General features: G+C 39.7%; 1 protein-coding gene across 1 annotated transcript in view; it reads left to right on the top strand.

Moving 5' to 3' along the window:
• Positions 1-1,014: 1,014 nt before the first annotated feature.
• The window catches only part of mrpl11 (mitochondrial ribosomal protein L11), a 42,598-nt gene continuing 20,382 nt past the window's right edge, over positions 1,015-23,230 (top strand). The window contains exons 1-2 of the mRNA XM_041048107.1: positions 1,015-1,099; positions 11,999-12,177. Coding sequence (XP_040904041.1) covers positions 12,055-12,177 — 123 coding nt within the window. The 5' untranslated portion in view covers positions 1,015-1,099; positions 11,999-12,054. The remainder of the gene's footprint in view (positions 1,100-11,998; positions 12,178-23,230) is intronic.

Below are 23,230 nucleotides of genomic sequence, written 5' to 3'. Positions count from 1 at the left end.
AATAAACATTAAGTTCCCATAGGAAATCACACACACAGTAATATATCTAGAAAAATCAAAACATACATACTAGTAAAAAAAAAGTAAAAATGCATAAAAAAACCCCCATAACCAGCCCAATACTCAGTTAGCTAACAGTTACATAATGTTGTATTAGAAGCACATACAGCTAGTTTGACTGCTAACAGAAGTGTAATGACCATAGAAAACCTAATGGCTATAATACTTACAGATAGTGCTCTGACAAGGCCATCTGGGGAGTATATTAAATATTCTTGTAACATGTACTGGGTCACAGATGTGACAAAATGGTGGATATAACAGTGTCAGTTAAACTGTAACTGCTATGGAACTCTGACAGTGGCGTTGCCATAGCAACAGAATGTTCAGCTGAAACCAACTGTCATGATGCGATAATTTTCCCAGCCACAGAGCTATGTTTTAAATTCTAGTGGAGGTCCCACATTTTGCAAAGATATCAGACACGTAAGGCTGAACCCTGGGGAAATGTGAGTAATGCACAAGACATCTAGGATATAAAATGTGATGGAGGTTTAGAAATAAAAATCCTGATGCCTTGGGTTTGAATGTGCCGCTCAGTTTATGAATCATATCAGGTTAATGAAGAGTGGGATACAAGGATACAAGATGTAAAAAAAAAAAAATCAAACAAATATAATAGTGTCCTTAAAGTGCTCAGAGGACATGAAAATGGAAACAATATTAGAATATTATATTGTATTACTGTAATTAATGATGCACTAGCAGAAGTATGAAGTAGCATAAAACTACCACTGTACTTGAGTAAATGTACTTAGTTACTTTCCAGCACTGGATCTAGTTGGCTATGTGAAAGACTACTGTCACACTGTGGAAATTTAAAAAATAAAAAAGCTAAGTAGTACAATTAAGAGTAAATTACACTGGCATTACTTTCCAGGTCACAGTTTCACACCAGATTTTGCAGTTGCTCCTCCGGACCAGCAGGTGGCAGGACTTTAATTACCCGCAGCAAACTGTGCTGCTGTGTTCAGTTATCCAACATGTCTGCGCCCTGAAGGATGCAGCTAACAGCGTGAGGGTACAGGACAAGTTACAGGTATGGAAACTCAGAGGTTTATGTCGGTCTTTTGGGGGGTTTAACACGGTTTTCTTTGGCGTGTTAGAAAGGTTGTGTGTATGGGGTTAACGTGCCTGTAGATTCTCGCGGTTCCATGTGACTGGATGTGCTGTGGATACAAAGTGCTGCTGCTGTGCGTCACGTTCAGTTTTAAAGACGTATCTTTGTTTAATTCGTGTTTTAAAGATGAACGTATGCTGTTCACACATTGTCTCATTTTTGTAACCGTTCTTCATCGTGTGGTTTGATGATTTAAACGGTTCTCCAGAGGAAATGGTCTAAAACAACGCTCTGCATTCAAACTCTACCTGGAGACAAAGTCAAAGCTCCCACTGATACTGAGAAATCTTCATTTTGATCATCAGGAGCACAGTAGTGCAGTAGTGTTAGTGAGTGAATGTTCTAAATCTGTGATTCCCAACGTTTTTCTGGCATAAATTGGGTTGCTGTATTTACCAATTGGCAACACAGCTGAAAAAAACTAGTAACAAGATGAGCTATTCGTAGAATTTTATTGAAATATCATTATATAGAACATGAACTACATGTTTCTGTTCACATTTATCATTTGTTTCTGTTATGCACTTTAAAAATGCCTGTTAAAGGCCCTGAAAACCATTTCTTCTGCTTTACATTATGGGCAAAGAGGTCCTGCATGGACACAAGATTTTCTTCCAAGGTTATGGGCACAGTTGTGGTTTTTCTTCAATGAGAGATTTCTGTTTTTGTGTTGTTGTGTGAGCTTTTTCTTACTGTTTGAAGTGTGCAAAGTTCAGTTGGAAAAGCATGTTGTCCATATATGCATTCACACATCTGAATTTGGCAAAAACCTGGTGACAGTTGTGGGGTGTAGGGCTACAACCAATAATCATCTGGTCCATTTAAAAAATTGTAAAAAAAAAAAAAAAAAAAAAGCCAAAAGTTACATGTTAAAATGGCTTATTTTATCCAATCAGCTGTCCAAACCAGAAAGATATTTAGTTTAATATCATCAAAATCAATGTCAAGATGAAAAATAAAAACAGCAAATCTGTATCTTTTAAGAAGACACAGAGGAAATTACTTGGTATTTGTTATTTAAAGAAATGACTTAATGATCAAAATGACTTGCCAATTTACTCTCTGCAGATGGACTTATCAGTTAATAGACTAGTGGTTTTAGCTTTATTTGGGTCTTTTTAATTCCTTTTTTAATATATTTTTTATGTTGGCAGGATCTTGTATACTTTGTACGAACTGATACACTTTTATGCACAAATGACAGAAGGCTGTCCACCTCTGCCAACAAAAACTTGAGAGCAAGACAAGCTTCTTTGTATTTTGGACTTGACTGACATGTTTACCTGATGAGCAGCACCAGCCCGGCCAAAAGTCTGTCCATCTTGCCTGTCAGAACTGAAGTCCACAGTCTAACATAGCCTGCTCTCCCAGTCAGTGAGGGCCAGGTGAACCACTGATGAAATGATTTCTGCAGTGGAGTGTCTCTGTCTGTGTGTGTACTGGTAGGGTTATACTGTGACATTGATGGGCTTCTTCATGTGTGCTATGACCAGCCTTTCGAAGCACTTCGTGATTATTTGGGTGAGCTCTAACAGGCAATAGAAAAGGATCCTTTTTTTTTTTTTTAATTTTTACTCTCCTTACTCACTCTGTGGTCATATGCACCTTCTTACAATGAGTCTATGTTCTCCAATTTGTGATCTACTTATTTAAAACACATTGTATTGGGCCAGTTTAAACCTTATTGATTTTTATATCTTTGAAGATTAATGAAGAAATGTTTTGCACTTGCAGTGCAGAAATATGTGTGCTATAATAATTTATACTACGGCCTCTGAAAATTCTTGATTCTCATTGGCGGGAAGGTGTGGATTAACTTTTAGCAACCTCATCGTATGACTGGACACCTGTGAAGCAGAAGATTGTTTGCTGTTCCAAATTACTGTGAGCAATTCATTGGGAGAGTGTATGATTTCACAGTCACTGACTGTTTTAATTTAATAATCTTTAGTAATATTTCACCAGGGAAAAAGATTGAGAAAATGTCAGAAAATTAAAACAGATTAAATTTTTTTTTCCTCTTTTCTTACTTAATCACTAATTGCTCCCAAGTTGGGAACCACAGGTCCGTATTAGGGATGCACTGATCAAACTTTACTCCCTTAATGCCTGCTCTGATATCTCAGCTCACAGAATGTGCAATTACTGATCCAGACTCATAGGGATGGTTTTTTTTATGTAAGGTAACTTGAAGCTAGTGATTGCTGGATAGGTAAAAACTGACTCGACAGCCGTCTGTGATTAAAACATGTAACTGATCAGGGAAACACTGAGTTTTATAATGAAACTGATGAAGAATATATTTCATTACGCGTCATGTGGGCTGGTCATATGTGGCCATTACAGTGGATCAGATCTGTTCCTCCTTGATCTGTGACAGAAGATTTCCAGCGTTGTAAAATAGCTGAGTCATTTCCTGCTCTTCCTCTGCTGCAAAGTTGAGATCTGATTTGCAGATTTCTTGTAGTTGGAGTGATTCAGGACCTCTGTTAATTCTGGTGTCCATCTCCAAGTTCACTCGCCACTTTCCCATATTGGGGAAGCATTAATCATGACTTCCCCAGTATTCTGAATGTGAGGTCCAGCTGCAGCAGGAGGGGGGCAGATGGCTCCAGAGTTCAGAGTGTTTACTGTCACGTTTTGGCTGCCGTCACACTTGGCTTGCTGCTTCTGAGCTGTAATTCTGAAGACTGACTTTTGTAATGTCAGAGCCTCCACATGCCTCCTCAAGATTGCTGTGATGCTTCTCCTCTGAGTGTGTTTGTAATCATCATCTGTGATTGCAGTGATTTTCTTCCTCTTCCTCGCCTCACATTGCTTGTTTGTACATTGTAGGCGAATGTCATCAGCAGCATTAAGACGGTTGATGATGTTACAATCCATGACAAAGTCCTTTTGCTCCTTTTTGTACATCCGAGCCATATAAACCATGAATCCAGATTTAAAGCTTAACATGTCCTGTTGTGAATTAGATGATGAAAGTTACAGTGGAACTTCTAATGTAACTTTAGTCTTTTTTGTGACATGCCAGTCAGTGCTTTTGGTTTGCTTTGTGCTCTGATACCAGAAAAAAATGACAGCTTTGTAGCCACAACACATAAAACACACTGTCTGCTAGCAAAATACATCAGAAGATGATCTGAGCTGAGTTCTGCTTTCCCTTTTTTTAAAAAAACATTTCTCTAGTGCCGTCTCTGCTGGTGATGCCTCATTGTAGCTGTTTGTTGCTTTTTTTATATTTATTCCAAGCACAGGCAGTTTATAGCACATTCTGTCTCCCCATTCAAACATGATGGGGAGAGGAAAATGTAATTCAGGGGAGCCAGTAAAGAAAACGGCCTCCCTGGGATTTGATCACAGGCAAGCAGAGATAATACATGCAGGATGTTTGGACATGGAGTCATCACTATTCAAGTACAAGGTCTTGCTTTGAACCCGAGCTGCGGTGATGGGCATGTGCTGCTTCAGTAGTCAACTTTTTTTTTCACGCCGCAGCAATAAAACAGAGCAAAGGACGGCTGCTGCTTTTATTAACTGCCTTATTATTGCATGGTGGCTGCTTACCAACAGGGGGACAAGTAAACAGAAATAATTCACTATGTGGCCAAAAGTATGTGGACAAAATTGAGGCCTTATATAATTGTTGCTGAACATCAAAACCCCATACGCTTCCACGTGATGATGATTTGTTGCAGGGAGGTAAAACCTGCTGAGAGTACATGCCAGAAAGGTGTGTGGTGCTGGTGGCTGTTTTCAAAGCTTTTTGACCATTTGACAATCATTTCTGATGAAGCACAGTGGTAGTGTAAGGATTTTCTTTAATTGGAACTGAGGCGCCTGGTCCAAAAAAGGGAGAGTAGCCCCGGACCAAAAGTACAGAAAAGTAGTTGAACACAGGGGTGTCTATTTATTTTTGGCTGTTTAGTGTTTGTTATAATGAACACTAAAGCTTGACCTGGAGATCATAAATTTAATCAGAGAGAAGCATTGCTAATAGCCAGGCTTTTTTTTTTTCTGGAACACTCTATTTATAAGCACACAGACATATTTAGGCCTATTAGGCCTATAAAGCAGCTCAGTACAACCACAGTCTGATTTTTTTGGCCACTGATCAGTTTGGAGTTAAGAACGTTTCTCAGAGGGCCCCTCAGTGGGGTTGATGGGGGCAGGGAACACTTCTCTTTCATTTTATCAACTCAAGCTCTGAAGACTGTATCACACAGTCCACACCTTCCACTCACTAGCTGTCTTCTCTTGCCATTAGACCACCACTGTCACAGCATATGTTGGCCGATATATATCAAATATCTGTATTGCTGTATTTATTGGCCATTAAGTAACCAGAATTGCAGTATAAAAATCCCAAAGATGTTTGTAGGATGTTTAGGAAGTGTCCTTGTTACATCGTTTCTCCACCAGCGACAACTGACAGGTTTATGTTTCAGCTCTATAATGTCCTGTTCAGAACATATTTTGGTCACAATTCTTCAAAAAAACAAATTTATCAAATCCTTAGAAAAAAATGTTTCTTGATGACATACTATATGTTAAGTATAAGCTTGGCTATTTTAGACTTGAGTAACAGCAGATAGAGGCCAGTGGAGTGTTTAGTATGTGAAGATTGAAAGAAGGTACTGTGTGGTGATTAAATTTTTTTTTTTAAGGCTGAAAACATTCAGACTCCGGTTTTGCTTAATACTTTGGCACAGATTAAATGTTTGTCTGAACAGTAAGAATATCCTCTAAATGTAAGATGAGTTTAAACTGGTATGTCTTTCAAGAGAATATATTTTTTCCAAGATAACTGCACTTAGAAAATTTGATATGAAGCAGTTCTCGCCTCTTCCTCCTGTTTTGTAGTTTTAAACGCATTAGATCCGGTGTTACATCAGACCATTTGATGTTAAATTTGTTTATTCCTGAAAGTGTGGAAACGATGAGTTGTTTATTTCTGAAATGAACAGATTAGCTAAGAACTCAGGGAGATGAGCCCCGCAAGTTCGGGTCTGAGTTGAACCAGGTCATGCAAGTTCCCTTTTTTCGGTCTTGTGGGATCATTCAGACTCTTCTTGAGTTCTTCGTTTTATTTGACTGCCCTTTAGCACTTGGCATTCAGCAATCAATAGCTCCAGGGCTGGAGTTTGATGGGATGAATACTAATGCAGTGGAACAGCATTGGCGTATAACCGGCTTTCTATAACTTTATATCTGATGTTATCTCTTAATCTTATTGAGAGCTTCTCTCATGTGGCTCAGTGAATGATCACAGGCCAGTACATTTGTACTGTTTGGTCACTGCATTAGTCTCATCGATTACAGTTAATCTGCAGCTCCTAATTCATAACGTGGTGCCATCTAAGCAAATACTTCATCCCAGACTTCCCTTCTGCCAGCGAAGGTCCTCCCTGTGCAGTTTATTGTGCTATTAACTGGGATTTGGTCACATTATGTATTCAAGGACACCAGTCGTTTATTGGGGCTCTGATGGTATTCAAACTTTTCTGCAAAGATGGGCAGAAACATGAAATTGCTATTATAGTTTTAATATACGTTTTCTCTTTTTCTGTGAGTATCCAGGGATTCAGATTGTCTCTTGGGTCTTTTCCTCATGTGTATCTTACATTTGCCTGACAGCAAGGTCGTGTAGCTGTGACAGAGACCATCTTAGAAGTCACACACTTGACTGAAGTGTACCGCTAACTTCCTGTGTATTAATCTCTCATCATAATGTCTTATATCAAATGTAAAGGTGAATGCTACCACTAGATGGACTGCCAAACTAAGAGTTGAATAAAACCAATTGTCATTGCAGGATTAAGTGTCAGTGAAAGATAAGAATGAATTCATTCCCTTGTTATTTCAAGGAATACTAATCATGGTTTCTGCTTGGAAATGGATTTTGACAGGTTTTATCTGTTTAAAGAGATGGAAACAGAGTGTGCTTTACTGTTACGACTGAGTGATGAGAGTGGAATAAGAATGCATCCGTTCTTATCAGATTATCACAAAATTAAACCCTCAGGACAAGAAATGCGTATCAAGCATTTCAGACCTAACCTAGAATAGAAGCTTGCTGGAGTAAATGTATTATATCAACTGAAATCATCCTAATTATGGCTTGGCATTATCAGCTAAGCTGTAAATACCAAGTTATCACAACACACAGAGAACAAGAGGACAGCAAGTGAAGCAAAAATTCAAGAGGAGTGCTGCACCTGTTCAAACATAGGTTTGGTGACATGTGGCACAGTGGTGCAGTGGTTAGCACTGTCGCCTCTCAGCAAGAAGGGTCTGGGGTTGAACCTTTCAGCCAGCCAGGGCCATTTCTGTGTGGAGTTTTTCTCCTGGTGCCTGCTTTGGTTTCCTTCTGGTACTCTGGCTTTCTCCCACAGTCTAAAGACCACAACCACCTACTAAATTGCCCGTAGGTGTGAATGTGACAGTAAAATGGTTTTGAACAGTGCATTCAGAAAGTATTCAGACCCCCTCACTTGTTTTGCATTTTGTTATGTCACAGTCTTATGCTAAAACCATTTAAATTCATCAGTCTAATCATTAATAAAGTGAAAACAGAATTTTAGAATTTGTTTTTATTAAAAAGGAAAAACTGAAATGTCACGTTGACATAAGTATTCAGACCCTTCACTCAGTACTTAGTTGAAGCACCTTTGGCAGCGATTACAGCCTGAAGTCTTCTTGGGACTGACGTGACAAGATTTTCACACCTGGATTTGAGGATTTTCTGCCATTCTTCTCTGCAGAGCCTCTCAAGCACTGTCACGTTGAATGGGGCCATGGATTGACAGCCATTTTCAGTGTTTCATGGGGGTTCAAGTCAGGGCTCTGGCTGGGCCACTCAAGGACATTCAGAGTTCACAATGCCACTCCTGCATTGTCGTAGCAGCATGCTAAGGGTCATTGTCCAGTTGGAAGGTGAACCTTTGGGCCAGTGTGAGGTCCTGAGCATTCTGGACCAGGTTTTCATCAGGGATCTCTCTCTACTTCGCTCAGTTCAGCTTCCCCTCAACCCTGACCAGTCTCCCTCTTCTTGCAGCTGAAAAACCCCCCACAGCCTGATGCTGCCACCACTATGTTTCACTGTTGGAATGGTATTGGGCAGGTGATGAGAAGAGCCTGGTTTCCTCCAGACATGAGGCCAAACAGTTCAGTCTTGGTTTCATCAGACCAGAGAATCTTGTTTCTCACAGTCTGAGAGTCCTTTAGGTTTATTTTCGCTCCAAGCAGACTTTCATGTCTCTCTCACCGCGGAGAGGCTTCTTTCTGGCCACTCTGCCATAAAGCCCAGATTGGTGGAGAGCTACAGTGATGGTTGTCCTTAAAAATTATACATTCAAAACAGTTACAGCTGGGGTGATCACCGGCAATTTGACACTAAAACTTAATTTGATACTGAAACTTAAAATAAGAAGTACTTGTGTTGAGCACAAGTCAGTAATACTTGTTGTAGTCTGGTAGGCTTGAGTTTCTCCAGTCGTGCAAAGGTGGTTTAAGATGGGAAGAGGGAATATCTGTGGAGAAACATAAACCAACCACGTAAAGCTGCTCTGATGGCAATAAAATGTGAAAAAGCATTTTCCAAAGCACAGTTAACAGGTTAACACTGGATTTACACTCAAATAAATCTTTGTGTTTCTTTGATAAGATAATAATGTTTTATTCTTCATTTCATGTGGCAACACCGTATCCATGTTATTAGAAAACATTTGACTTCATTTTCTTCACTTATTCAGCTTTAATTTAGCAGCGATATGAAGACAAGGAGGCAGATAACGTGTAACAAAGGTTATTTAATCAGACTTGATTCTGTGTTGTTGCAAGTACAAAGCTTGATCCCCAGTGAGAAATCAATTAGTATTCAGCTTTTATGTCATCACTCTGCAGTAAAAAAAAAAAAAGATATGGAAGACATAAAGAGAAGACCTGATTTCCTCTAGGCTGATACAATGTCAGTATGATTTATACTGAGGAGGATCTGAGACTTTCGAACCAAAGTGATATTTTAAAGACCATTTTCTTTAAGAATGTCATTTTATAGGAGATCAGTAACCTTGACCAGGAAGTAAATAACAGATTAAGAAGCTTCATTGATGTTGGCTACTGTTTGGCTCCTTAATGAAGACTAAAGAGAACCTAATAGCCCAAACAACAAACAGCAGTGGGCTTCACCAGTGCAATTAAGCCCACGTTTTTAATAGCAAACTGATTAATTTCTGTAATCAAAGTCAGCTTTATCCTTGAAGTGCAGTCAGTTTTAATTATGCTGAAACATACCACAGAGGCTGCTGTTACTGTTCTGCGAAAACCCTCAGAAATTTCAGACACATCATAATGAAGGGGTGATAAAAATGTAATGAGTTTTTACATGGGGAGTCTAATTTCAGATTATCTCTTCTGCAACAGTTTATGTAGACCTGCACATCATCATGACAGGTGGGATTTTTCTCCAGCTTTTCTCCCGTGTGCTCATTTTTATTGACATGTTTACCTCTGTCAAAGGTGTTGTGTTTGTTTGACAGGCAGCAGGAGAGCTTGAAAACTTTGAAAACAAGAAACAGTTGCTTGGATTTATAGTTTGGATTTTGGTGGTGATAGGTGATTTATGAACCAAAACTGCACGAGTTGATAACCAGAAACTTGGTGCCAAATCCTAACGGAATAATTCTAAGGATAAGAAATAGATTCAACTTGAAACGCAAGGAATAGGAATAATATTGTTTGCCGCAACAGAGATTTGGAGAATTTGGAGAGTTTTCCAACATTTGCGGTGGTTTTTACTCTGTTATAGCTCACCTCACTTTCCTTTACTAGGTAGTAATATAAATTCTGGCTTTGTGGCATATCATTTATCAAGCTTGTTTTAACAAAGTGCTTTTACGCTGCAACTCTACACAGCCCAAACAAATTGCTCTTTCTGTGTACTCCTTGTTATCGACGACGCTGTTGCCAGTAATTGCCGTAGGAATGTAATATTCAGTCTAAAGAGCAGCTCAAAATTGTCTCTTCCTTCCAAATTACTGCGGCTTTGATTTGATTATTCACAGCAAAACATTAACCAAGCTCTGATTGAGGCTTATTGTACAGCCTTAAACCATGTTTCCGCCGCTGCACAGTTAATGCTGCTTTATTCCTTGAATCTAATGTAAATGTAGCGGCGTGAAACGCACTGTCAGTGCAGTTGTGATTTCGTTATGTAGGTCAATTCTTCAGCGTTCACGGCTTGGCCTTGTGATGAGTGATTTCATTTTGCGAGGGAACTGCGGTTTTATTATTCATACTCCGACAGAGATTGGAGTTGCGGTGCATTAAAGCATGACGTTGTCATTTCCCCAGTCTCAGAACTGTTATTCCCTTTGCCCCAAATTGGAATCAAACCCAACATTTGAAGCTGTCCCTAATTGTTTTTCTCTCGCAGTCACAAAACTCCAGTTAAACCTCAGTACAGTACAGAATATCATTTTATTGGTTGATATTTATTGTAGCGCCCGCTGCTCTTGTAGTTATTATTCTGCAGCTTGCCTTTTAAGGATTCATGAGTCTTTCTGTCATTGTTTGATAACAGAAGTGGATTTTCTCACTTCAGATTTAATGCATAATGGCCTCTGCATTTTCTAACTGGCTCCAAAATTGATCTCAACTGCAACACGATTTTTCTACAATGAAGTAGCTGAGCACATTAGGTGAGTAGCGTGAAATTGACCCCTGAAAAGAAGCAGTGTATGTGAGTTACATTGTAAAGACAGCTGTTGAGGGAATTCGAACTAAATTGATTCTATTTGCAACTCTTTTTGCAGTATTCATATCACCTTAATGCCCTTACAAATATTGCCTCATGGTGGTTGCGCTTTAACGGCAGCTGGATAATCAGCAGCCCAGATAGAATCACAACTTTTCTTGGGAGCAGTTTCTCCCTGTTTGTAGCTCTAAAGCAGCATGAGGTCCCATATATCTTTTCGGTACTGTCTCTTCTGTTGATCTAATTGGATACCCTCTGTTGCCTACAATGAATCATTGCTGGACCTCTTCTCTCCCCTCAAGTACTTATTTTTATTGAATGCAGGGTTCCCCAGAATCACAAGGCTCAACCTTAAAACTTGTATTTGTCCCTTGGCTCCAGTCATTGATCTTTTTTTTCTTCTTCTTCTTTTTTTTTAAAGCTGTGTCAGTATCACTTTTATTCCAGCAGAGGATTATAGGCCTGCTTTTATGTGTTCTGCCTCCCTAGAGAAAGGCCAGGAGTTCAGGCCATTCTCCCCACTCTACTAATTGTCTCCTACTTTGGCAAATGCATCTTAAGGTGGAATGAAAAAGCTGCCATCTCTCCGCGTTCATAAATGGGGATGACATTTCCCCCCCTCTTCTGTGTATTGGTGTTGTTACTTATCCCTCCTCTGTCCTTGACTCTTGACCTCTGCTGATGCTGAGGAAGCTTTGCTGCAGCACAGGGAGTTTAGCGGTGATACATCACAAACAGAGGTGAGGTGATGTAGGCGTTTTGGCATGCACCCCATGAAGTTTAAATCCGCTCAGTTCTGAGGCTCTTCGACATGGTGAGCATCTCACTCAGCTGCTGATCCACACTGCAAACACCTCCAGGAAAGTGGCTCTCGCTGAGCCAATCGAAGGCAAAGATTTTTTTAATTACACGCCCGCTGCAGAATGGAAAGGCACGGTTTTTGCCTGTGGGTACCGCTATTGATTTGAGTGTATGATGTTTTAATGAGCCCGGTGTGTAAAGGATTTGTTGCAGTTGTGTATGCTTGAAAGGCTAATTTGTTTTTTTTTCTTCTGCGTTTTCAGTGCATGGATTCTCAGTTGACTTGGAGGCAGATTTAAGGCTTTCCAGACCGACCAGGATGTCAAAGATCTCCAAGGCAGCCAAAGCTGTGAAGAAATTGGATGCTGGCAATGTAATCCGGGCTATAGTGAGGTCAGGACAAGCGGCCCCTGGACCCCCACTTGGCCCCATTCTGGGACAGGTAAAATTACTTACGATTTCACTTCATGTTCCATCTGTTCGCTCTGAGTAATCAGGAGTATTAACTTAATTGCAGGAGCAGGGCTTCATTTTATCAACTGACCTTCTGCATACACCTCTCATTAACCGAGAGACAACCTGATCCTTCCCCATTTTCACTTTGCCAATCACATAGCTGCTCTTCTCTCCCCCCAGTCACCTCATCGTACATCCGCACCACTACTTTCATCTCCTCCCGTAGCCCTATTCATATTCCCATTCTTATTCTAGTCGCACAGCTCCATTGTGCAGGTTGGTGCCGCGCTCAGCTTCGGTCTGCAACTATTTTCTCACAGTTTCCAGGCCAGAGACACTAACACCTCCATCCGCAGCAGCTGTCCATATACATTAGCCTCACACTTTACAAGCCGGTTGATGAAATGGGATTGAACCTGTGAAGGTTTTGTCTTAAATTCTTGTATACTCCTTTCTGCTTCAATTGCTCCAGAGAGACAGCTGAGGTTGTCTTGTTTTTTATTGCTCAGGGATGCACCACTACAACTTTTTCAACACTGATGCCAATTCCAACTAGAGAAATTTATGTATTGGCTGGTACAATAATGAAATAAGTCAGCAGTCCTCAAGTATTGAGCAATGACCAAAGACAGTTTGGATTGAGTGGATAAAATAACTGGGGTTGAAATATTTTTCACAGTTATTAAAATCATCTTTTTGTGTTTGAAAACAGTTAAATGCCAACTTAATGATCTGTTCATTAACCTCATCTTTGTCGCTGACTGCACAAGTGTATTCTTTTTCATTTCTCTTGTAAATTTATATTTTATTTTACACCATGAAGGCACAATCTGCTCCCGCTTTAATGGTCATTCAGCTATTAAAGTTTGATTGTCCTTTGCAAGATTAAATGAAAGTAGCCCTATGGCTCATTCTGTACATAGAAATGATCCAGTTAGCCTCTTTAATGGACAGTGCTCATTAGCCTTGGATGCTGCTGCACACTTGGAAACCAGATCAATTCTCACAGTTAATCCATCTTTGTAACTTAATGACGACACTCAGAGAGGAGAGCGGATAAGTGAACACAACTGGCAGGAAAGGGACACATGATTAATAATGTCAGGAAAAAAAACACGTCAGATAGGCATTAAATAAAAATATATTTATAAATATAATATTTCTCTTATCTGGCATCAACAGTAACAGCGCCATTACTTTATGTTTCTGTTCAAAATGATCTACTCTGCTATCACCACCTGCGCAGCATAAACTATAACATAAAATCACTTCATTACTGGAAATCTGATCTCCCTGCCAGATTGCACCTTAGGTTAAGTGCTGGAAATGCCTAACATTAGTTTTAAGCCGTTTTAACCACATTTCTCTACTGTTTTGTTTGTATTTCTAATGTATCTACTTGATATTATTAATATCATTTCACCTTTTGGGTCTGTAACAAACAAACTAAACTCTTTTTACTAAAATTAATCTCAATCAATCATTTGGTCAGAAAATTGTCAAAATGTCCCAACGTCCCAGAGTTCTTGTGAACCTTGCAGAGGTCAGAAGCTTCAGATTAATGTGTGACAGTGACCTCACTTTTGAGGGAAAAATACTGTGATTAGTACAGTTATTATTCCAACAGCTGAAATACACCCAGACATTTTTATCCAATAATAAAGAGGAGGATATATGCTTTAATCTCATTCCATTTCAGCATCTTTTATTCCTGCTCAGAAATACAGCAGCCAGTATTTTAACTGCTGCCAAGCAAAGAGACCGTTATAACCCAGTTTTACCATCTCTGCACTGTTTACCAGTTAGATGTATAATTGATTTTAAGATTTTTACTGATCGCATTTAAGGCTTAGCTAAATCTTCCTTCCCCGTAGCTACAACTGAGACCTCTGAGCTGAGGAAGAAATATACTGCTGTTACTCAACTCTTGACTCTGAAGGTCATGAGTTTTTCGTAGCCATTCTTTAAAATATAATTTTATAGTACAATCCCTAATCACGACAGACAGAAGGCATACTTTTAATAGCAGCTACTAATAGGCATAAAAAAAGCTGCAAACATAGCAATCATACATTTTTGAACAATCCTTCATGTCTCTCACGTCATATAAAACCTGTCAGAGTGACATGAGTGCTGGTATGTCAGCATCAGTGGGTGTGTGGTATTTTTGCCTCCAAACAAAACACTGTTTCCTTTTCTAAAGAAGCTATGGTTGGAATTTGATCATTTTGATGACTATGAAATGTGTGACAGCTCAAGATGACACGCAGACTAAGAATATTGGTTTCTTTGCCAACTTCAACAAGTATGCAGTGTGGTCTTTTTTGCCCATCTTTGTTTTTGTGGGCCATTTCACGTTTGAACATGTGTTCCTCACTCTGTCCTGCCCAGATATTCTGTTTCAGCCAGAGGTATGTTTAATTATGGATGGAAGGCTCAGTTGAAATTACTTTTAATGTAATTGGTTTTGATTTTTCTCACTTGGAGTATTGCACTTTTCTTAAACACCCCACTCAGTTTTCAACACTTGTATTTTGTCGTCCTCTCCACATTTTTTGTTCTTTACTGCTCTTGTTTTTTTTATTTCATTACCTTCTACATAGGTACAAAATAAATACAAATATATGCCTGATAAGGACTGAAGCTATATACTTCATGACATTTCAGAGTATGCGGTACTGTTTACTCTACCAGTTTTATCTGACAGCTGCAGTAACTTTGCAGATTCAGATTCACACAAAATGTAATCAACCAATAATGATGCATTATCATCAAGTTTAATCTCTAATCCTGAAAACATTTCTTTTCTTTCCAAAGAGATTATTAGTGATTCTAACAGGCAATTTATATTGTTGTTTTTGGACAACTCTTTTCCAATCCTGTGATTTTAGTGAGTTTATATGCCTCTAACGATGCCAACAGTATTTTTTTAAAAATCATTTTTGACAAGACCTTAGTTTGACAATGGATGTTTCATAATAGGAGGTGATTTCAGTCTTGTACTAGATGTCACCTTGGACGGGTCATCTAACACTTCCCAGAATCTCTCTAGGCCAGCTGGAGTTGTGCATGACTTCATTGATCGATGTGGTCTTTCAGATATTTGGAGGTTTAAATGTCCCCACACCAGAGCTAGTTTATTCTTCTATAATCAAAAAAGAAAAAAAACTCCTCTTTATATGATATTTCTCAACAAATGATAATTACTCAAAATACACTCAATTCCCGATTCTAGACCTTTACAAGAAACCTTTAAGACTACAAACTGAATTTGGTCTTTTTTCTTCTGATGAGGTGTTATGTCTTATTTTGACATTCAGGCACAGTGTCTATGAATTTGGAGAGAGGGTGATTAGACTATTGGCTCCGCAAGCTTGTCAAACAGCTGCCACCTGCTCAGTCACGTCAAAGATTCAGTCACGTAGAGGAGAAATGCTGATAGGTCATTATGACATAAACCTTTTTAGCAATTCTACTTTAACCTTCATACAGAATGTAGCGATGACCTTGGTCCTCTACATGCTTTCTTTGAAAACGTGACTACTCCCACCGTGTGAGAGGAACAAAATACCAATTTAAGAGCAGACATTTCAATTTCTGAAATCATTATGGCCATCAAAATAACAAAGTCACCGGGTCCTGATGGGTTTGTGACAGAATTTTATACAAAGTTTCCTCTTCAATTGGCACCAGTTCTTCAAGCAATGTTTAAAGAGGCACTCTCATCAGCCATTCTTCCTGTGACTTTGAGACAGGCTTCTATCTCTCTCCTGGCAAAGACGGATAAAGACCCACTGTTATGCATATCTTCCTATTTCTTTGCTAAATGTAGATTTTAAATTGATAAATAGATATTGTATCAGTCTTCAAGGAGGAAATTGTTTTCCACAGTAGGTCCATGCATGACACAAACTATTCAGACACAGATGTATACATAACACAAACAGGTAGGGCATAAAAACTTGTGCAGAGTTATTTAAAATACAGGGTTTACTTGATTATACAGTTCTAGAGTTTGTTCTTGTTGATGACTGTGAGCATATGGAAAAAAAACAGATGGCACCGTACAGAAAAAACTGGCTCCATAATGCAACAGTACAGGAGGAGAAGAACATAGGGTTGGACGGGCAGGTCTTTTGGTTTACAGATGGCTGTGAGTCTCCATTGACAACGTCTGTAAATGTCCATGGTATGCTGATTAAAGCTGAGGCTATACTCCAGTGTAATGCCAAGGTATCTCAAAGACTCCACCGCTGCTACCTTCTCTCCTTTGATGGTGACGATGGGGAGATGGACCTTTTTTGTTTTTTTTTGGGGGGGGGGGGGGGGGGGGGGGGGGGGTTGAAAAGCAGTACTTCAGTTTTTGAGATGTTGAGGTGGAGGAGGTTATCTTCGCACCATGTGCTAAAGTGAGATATGGAGTGTTGATTGGCAGAGAGAGAGAGAGAGTCGTTGTTGTGATTATTGAGCAGTGTGAGGATGGCCGTGTCATCTGCATATTTGAAGCAGAGAGTAATGGTGGATAGACTCTGACAGTCGTTTATACAGAGAGTGTGGAGAAATGGACTGAGTACGCTCCCCCATGGGGTGCCAATATTGAGAATAATGGTGGGTGACAGTGAATTGTCAACCCTTACTGCTTATGGTCTGTTGGATAGGATCTAGTGGATTAGTGGTAATAGAAATTGTGGGTGCTGTACTTTCTTGATTACCTGATGGTGCTGGATTGTGTTAAAGACAAAGCTGAAGTCAGTAAAGACAATTTTGACATGGTTTCTGGAGGTATCCAGGTGTCGTAGCAGACAGTGCAGGAGACAGGCCACTACATCATCTGTGCCTCTCCTTTTTACTTATATGCAAATTGGAGGTGTTCCAAGAAGCTACAGGTCTGTAATGGTTTATCTCTGATGTGTGCAGCATTTTAGGAACAGGAATGACGACTGATGTTTTCCATGTAACCAGGATTGTTGAAATACATATTGATCTGAAGAGAGTGAAGGATGGGTCTTCATTCCAGTTCTGTTTCGTGCAGTTTTTCAAAACTGGACCCTGGATTCGATATGGCCCTCAGGCCGGTTGCACGAGCTGTACGTAATAAAGTTGGATGTAAGTCCTATGCCGGGCTTAGCTATGTCTAGCCTTGTGACAATTTACACCTGTTGCACAATCCAAAACTACGACTGGGCGCAGTTACGCGCAACTAGACCATACATGTCCACACTGACACATTCTTCTGCAGTGATAGTTACCCTGCTATTTATGTTGCTACAGTTACAAACTTACATTTACTGGCACTAACGAATAGATTAAAAAATCGCTTCTGAGCTGAAGAAATGTAAATGAATTTACTCAGATTGTGAAACAAGAAATATGATTGAACTCTACATTAACTATATGCATATTTTAGTATGCAAACAAAACAGTGCCGTAACTAATAAGAAAAAACAAGACGTCTGGCAGATGATAACGGCAGTAGTCAGTGAAGCAGAGGGTGGATTAAGAAGTTGGACAGTCAACGAAGTTAAAAATAAATAAATAAATAGATAAATAGACCTTCTTCAGGCAGCCAGGAGAGACTCTGGCCTGCTCAGAAACCTCCCAGTGGGTGGTGGACCTCCTTCTAAAATCTCACCCTACAGCGCCGTCATGATGAATGTGTTTGAAGAAAAGTAAATTGAAACTGAAAAGGACTCAAGTTTTTCTTTAACATCAAATGCAAGTTTATCATACACCAGTCATGAAGGTAGTCTGCCCTCTTTAAAATAGTGGGCTAATAAATAAAGTAATAGGCTTTTAATAAACCTGTTTCCACTGGGTGTATGGAGTACACAAATTTATGAGGCAAATTTTATTTTAATGAAGCTGCAGCTCTTACAAAGAATCCCAACCCCCCGTTCAGCGCTGAGGACAGCTCCGAAAAACACTGCAACGGTACCAGCTCAGTGGAAAAGAGACCCGGATCCCCCGTGCACCCCATACATCTAAAAGAATGTGAATTCCTGAATAAATGCCATACATTTAAATTCCTGTTTTAAATACCTGCAACAGCATTTTTATTTTATTTCCCAATATACATAATTAAATCAATAGCTAATATATTTACAAGCTGTTTTCTTATTTCACTGTGAACAAAAGACATCAAGTATGATATTCTCAAAACATCCAACTCAAAGATATCAAAATGACTTGTAAACCTTTTTCTTGGAACAATACATTTTAGGCCATACAAATGATATTCATCACATTAACATTAAAACATTATGCCAGCAGTTGTTTTGCACAGCTTGACATTGTTATTCACTTTGCTTATGCTTTGCGACAATACAAAAATTTAAAATGTTGATCTAACAAAATTATTACAAAGGATATTTTATTTTTGCATTAAAACAGCCACAGTTCTTAATACAATTCTTTTATAGGCTGATCATATTGTTCATATTGCTTCTGATGAGATGAGCCATCGCATCCTCCTCCTGCGGCTTGTTCTCTCATATTTTCCACCTCTGCCTTCATTGGTTCCTAATCCTCCATTGGGAGAGGCATTCTCTTGGCTGTGTAAATGTTGATGCTGCACACATGATGGTGCATGCCCTCTCTGGCTTCATCCTGATTTCACTGTGCAAGCAGTGGAATCTAAAACAAAAACAAAAAGTAATTAATATGCTTGTATGCAGTAGTTATTGCTCTCTAATAACTGATACCAGTTTAAGCGTAGGTTAAAAGAAACATGTTTCATATTTAACCATAGTTGTATTGCCTTTCTTGCTCAAGTACCGTGACAGGTGTCTTCAGCCACTGTTGCCAAGCATAATGCCAGAGAGCCATCAGTCCTCACTGTCTCTTGCCAGAGCACTTTCCCTCAAGGGCTGTCGTGGGCAGACCCATACCACAGCGCCACCACATTGATAAATTTCATGTCTGCATCTCACACATTAATTGAGTGAAACATTTTCCTGTTTATAAAAAGATACTCATTTTTGGATGGTACCTGGATGTGCATGAGTAGCATCAATACAGCCAAAAATACCAGGTATGCTGGAGTCTCTGTGAAATCTCTCCTTGGTGTGTGTGTGTGTGTGGCCTCCTGCTGAGTGGGTAGATGAATATATCAGTGTGCCTGATATTGAACGGCTGGAGAAACTGGTCTGTGCAACAGATGTTAATTCTGCATAGCATGCTACGTCCAGCCTGCTCTTACAACTGGGTGTATGTCCAGCAGGTGCAACTGGCCCCAGATGGTTTTAAATACTTCAGTATCGAGGTCACTGGAAAAAAAATCACTGATCTTCTTAATAAGTGTAAACAGGATATGAATCATTGGGACTCCTTACCATTATCATTAGCTGGGCGTGTTAACCTAATTAAAATGATAGTGTTGCCAGAATTTTTATACCTCTTCCAAAATATCCTGATTCTAATTTTAAAAAAAAAATTAAAAACACTTGGTAAAAGTATTATCCCTTTGATGTGGACAAACAAATCTAGTTGGATCAGCAGGACCCATGTCCAAAGACCAAAGTGCTCAGGAGGTCTGGTTTTGCCTAATTTCCTTTTTTATTATTGGGCATGCAACATTCAGAGGTTAATTCACTGGTTCGAAGATCTACCAACAGTAGTAATGGCAGACTGGGTGCGATTAGAGTTCTCATCATGCCATCACCACTTTAGCTTTGTGGTTTGTGCGACCTCACCCAGCTCAAATATAATAGTTAATCACTCAATCAGAATATGGGCTCATTGAGGAGACATTTCGGGCTGCAAGAAACTTCTACCCTCTCCCCCATTAAGTGAAATCACGTTCATTTCCTCCTGTACCGACCCTGCATTTTCTTTATGGTTTAATAAAAGGATTAGGGCAATCCACAATCTGTACAAAGAAGACAGATTTGCATCTTTTTCTCAATTATCCCAAATCTATGACTTACCTAAGAACCATTTCTTTCATTACCTACAGATCAGGAGCTTTGTATAGAAGACATTTAATTAATTTTCAGATAAGCCCATAAAATCACATCGACCATATCCTTGAACTGAATTCAGACCATAAAGGACTGGTATCCCAGATTTACGAGCTCATTAACAACATCAATCCACACTCCACTGGAAATTTTATAATGGCTTGGGACTCTGATCTTGGATTAGTTTTAACAAATGACCAATGGGACTCTGGTCTGAGACTTGGTACAAACATTGTCCACATCCGCTAAACATGGCTGAATACAATTGAAAGTGGTACACAGAGTTCATTTAACTAATGCTAGATTAGCAAAGATTTATCTGAACATTCAGCCACAATTCCCTTGATGTAGAGGCCTGACAGCAGACTTAATGCACATGTTCTGGCTGTGTCTGAATCTCTCAACCTTCTAGATAAGTATTGTTAAAGCTTTTAGTGAGATGTCTGGAATCCAATTTGACCCTGACCCAGTCTGTGTCCTCTTAGGTTTAACATTAAAGGAATCCTATGCTCCTCTTACCAAATAAAGCCTTTGTGGTCATAACTTTCAAAAAAACCTTGTAAATCAACAAAAAGATATTTACTAAAAAAATGTATCTAAATATTTCTTTCACCTCTGTTCAGTTTATAATGATGTAAAACAGAGAAAATCAGCAAATCCTCCTTTGTGTTTGTTAATTAACTTAAACAATTAAACCCTGGTTCTTTTTTTATTTTATTTAATCTCAGCAGCAGGTATAACCCCAGCATCTGAGGCCAGTATTAGTATGCGTTTGTCTGCAGTATTGAGTTGCATATCATAAGAGTCTGAGATTCTTTTGCATCATTTCTTTCTGATAGAATATACTTTGAAGTTCTCTCCAAACGTTGTGGTGCTGATGTATGATGAATGATTTAGATATCTGTCTGTTAAATGTGGCTCTTGCTGCCAGACTAGGTGGGTGTGAGCTTGTAGGCATACTGTAACTGTCGCAGCGTCATGGGGTAATGAGGTGAGATGGGTTGTAACCAAGTGCTCAACCAAGCAAAACAAAGCCATATGTTTGTCTAAAGGTGCCTCCTTTTGGACTGTTTGGGATGTCATTGTTGTCGGGGCAGCGTGTTGTGTGCCTTTGTCTCTCTCGGCTCCCGTGCTCCATCAAGCACACACTGTGTGTAGCAAACAGTAAATAAATGGCAGTCGGCAGCCGCTCTGCTTTAGGCAATGGCCCCAGCCCTTTAATCTTAGCCAACCTCTCCTCCTCAGTTTTTTTTTTTTCCTCGTCTCTGACTAACCACCCTTGACAGAGGAAGTGCAGAGAGGTAGGCAGCTTGTCGGCTGCGGGGCAAATTTAAACAAACGAGAGAAATAAAAGAAGGAACAGGAGACAAAAAAAGGGAAACTGACAGCTTTGGTACAGGAGAATAATTACAGGCTAGAGTGAAATTAGCACAGGCGAATAGAAGGAGAGGAATAGAGAGCACAGGAGAGTGTAGCAAAAGAAGAAAGAAAATAGGGGAGCTGCTCACGTACTTTTCTTCAGGAGCAGGTTATGAGAGTCGGCGGGAGCTGAGGGAAAATGCTGAGCATTGTATCTAGAGCTTAACAGGTGTAACAAATTCTAGGAGGTAGTCATTTGCAGAGGCTGCTGCCTATGCAGTCGCTGCTTTTAGTATAATAGAAATATGAGAAGTTGCCCAACAGGGAGTGCATCCAGAACACATGTGTTTGAAATGTAGAGTGAACGAGGGAGAAGGAGTCAAAGAATGAGGGTAGACGAGAGTTGGATGCTGTCTACTACACTGGTTATCCCTTTGTGGTTTTTCCCTAAAAGTCTCTCTGAACCGGAGAGAAATTCCCCACTGGAACTTTAAACGAATTTCTTTTTGTGGCTGAGTATGTACATTAGTCTTAATACATTCTGTAAATACAGCCTGTAAATCAAGCATAAAGCAGTGAGAATAAGCGCTTGCATTTTGACAAATAGCCTCAATTTCAATTAATAGGACCATTAAAGCTCAGAGGAGAGGGCGACGGGTGCATTCACAGCCTCTGTGAGCAAAGAGCCGGTTCACTCTGAAAAGCATCACACACTTACTACAACTCTTGACACACACACCCCAATCGCATCAAGACTTCTCTCTCTTTCAGCATTAAAGGCAGACAACACGACAGCACACTCAAGGATTACTGCGAGAGGATCCGGGCTGATGGGGCCGCTGGCATAATTGTGATAAATGACGGCCTTTCGTCAGCGTGCCGCTCTGTGAAACAAAGAGCACCCTTTTCTGCCTTGAATATGTGGGAAGCTTCCATTCACTTCACCAGTTCAGCATGAGAAAAACATAAAAACATGCAATTTTCTGTGATTGCAGAATGGGAGCTGATTGACTTTAATTTAGTGGAGGTTTTAGATAGATAGATAGATATACTTTATTCATCCCTCAGAGGGAAATTGTTATGTTACAGCAGCAAGTATGAGGCTGTCATTTGTCCTTAAGGCCTCTTGGCTGAACTGACTCCTCCTGTTTTTTCCCCATGTTTGGGCAACAGGCTGCCAATAACGCTCCTACAGCTACATAATACCCATTGAACTGTCAACACCAGGCGAGTATGAAACACTTTATTAGTTTGCACTCTGTCCTGGAGGTGTAGCTGACAACAGCTGTGGAATAACTTCACAGTAAACACATGGTGTATGTCCAAGTTCCGCATGGTACACATAAGGTGTATGCCTCTTGACAACCCAGAGGCTTGTAGGTCCATGAGGAAACAAGGCACTTGACTGTTCTGTACATCCTCTACACCTGCTGCTCTGACCCACAATCCCACAACACCTAAATACTACAACATCCACATTTTAACAAATTTGTGAATGAAAAGCTCAATCCATAACTGATAATTAATATGGGTTTAAAAAGTTAACTCTCTCATCTAAAGTGGAAAAAAAGGGATTTGATGGTGGGACTAGGGATGGGAATCGTGAACCTTGAGCGTATCAGTTCCTTTTATCGATGCCGGCATGTTTTTCTGACAGTTGCACATTGCAAAATGATAACGTCAAACTCTAGTCTAGGCTGTTGGAAACTGGCAGAGAAAAAG

Source organism: Toxotes jaculatrix, chromosome 10, assembly GCF_017976425.1.
Source record: "Toxotes jaculatrix isolate fToxJac2 chromosome 10, fToxJac2.pri, whole genome shotgun sequence".
Lineage (NCBI taxonomy): Eukaryota > Metazoa > Chordata > Actinopteri > Toxotidae > Toxotes > Toxotes jaculatrix.
The sequence above is the reverse complement of the archived record's forward strand: the minus strand, read 5'-3'. Positions and strand labels throughout refer to the sequence as shown.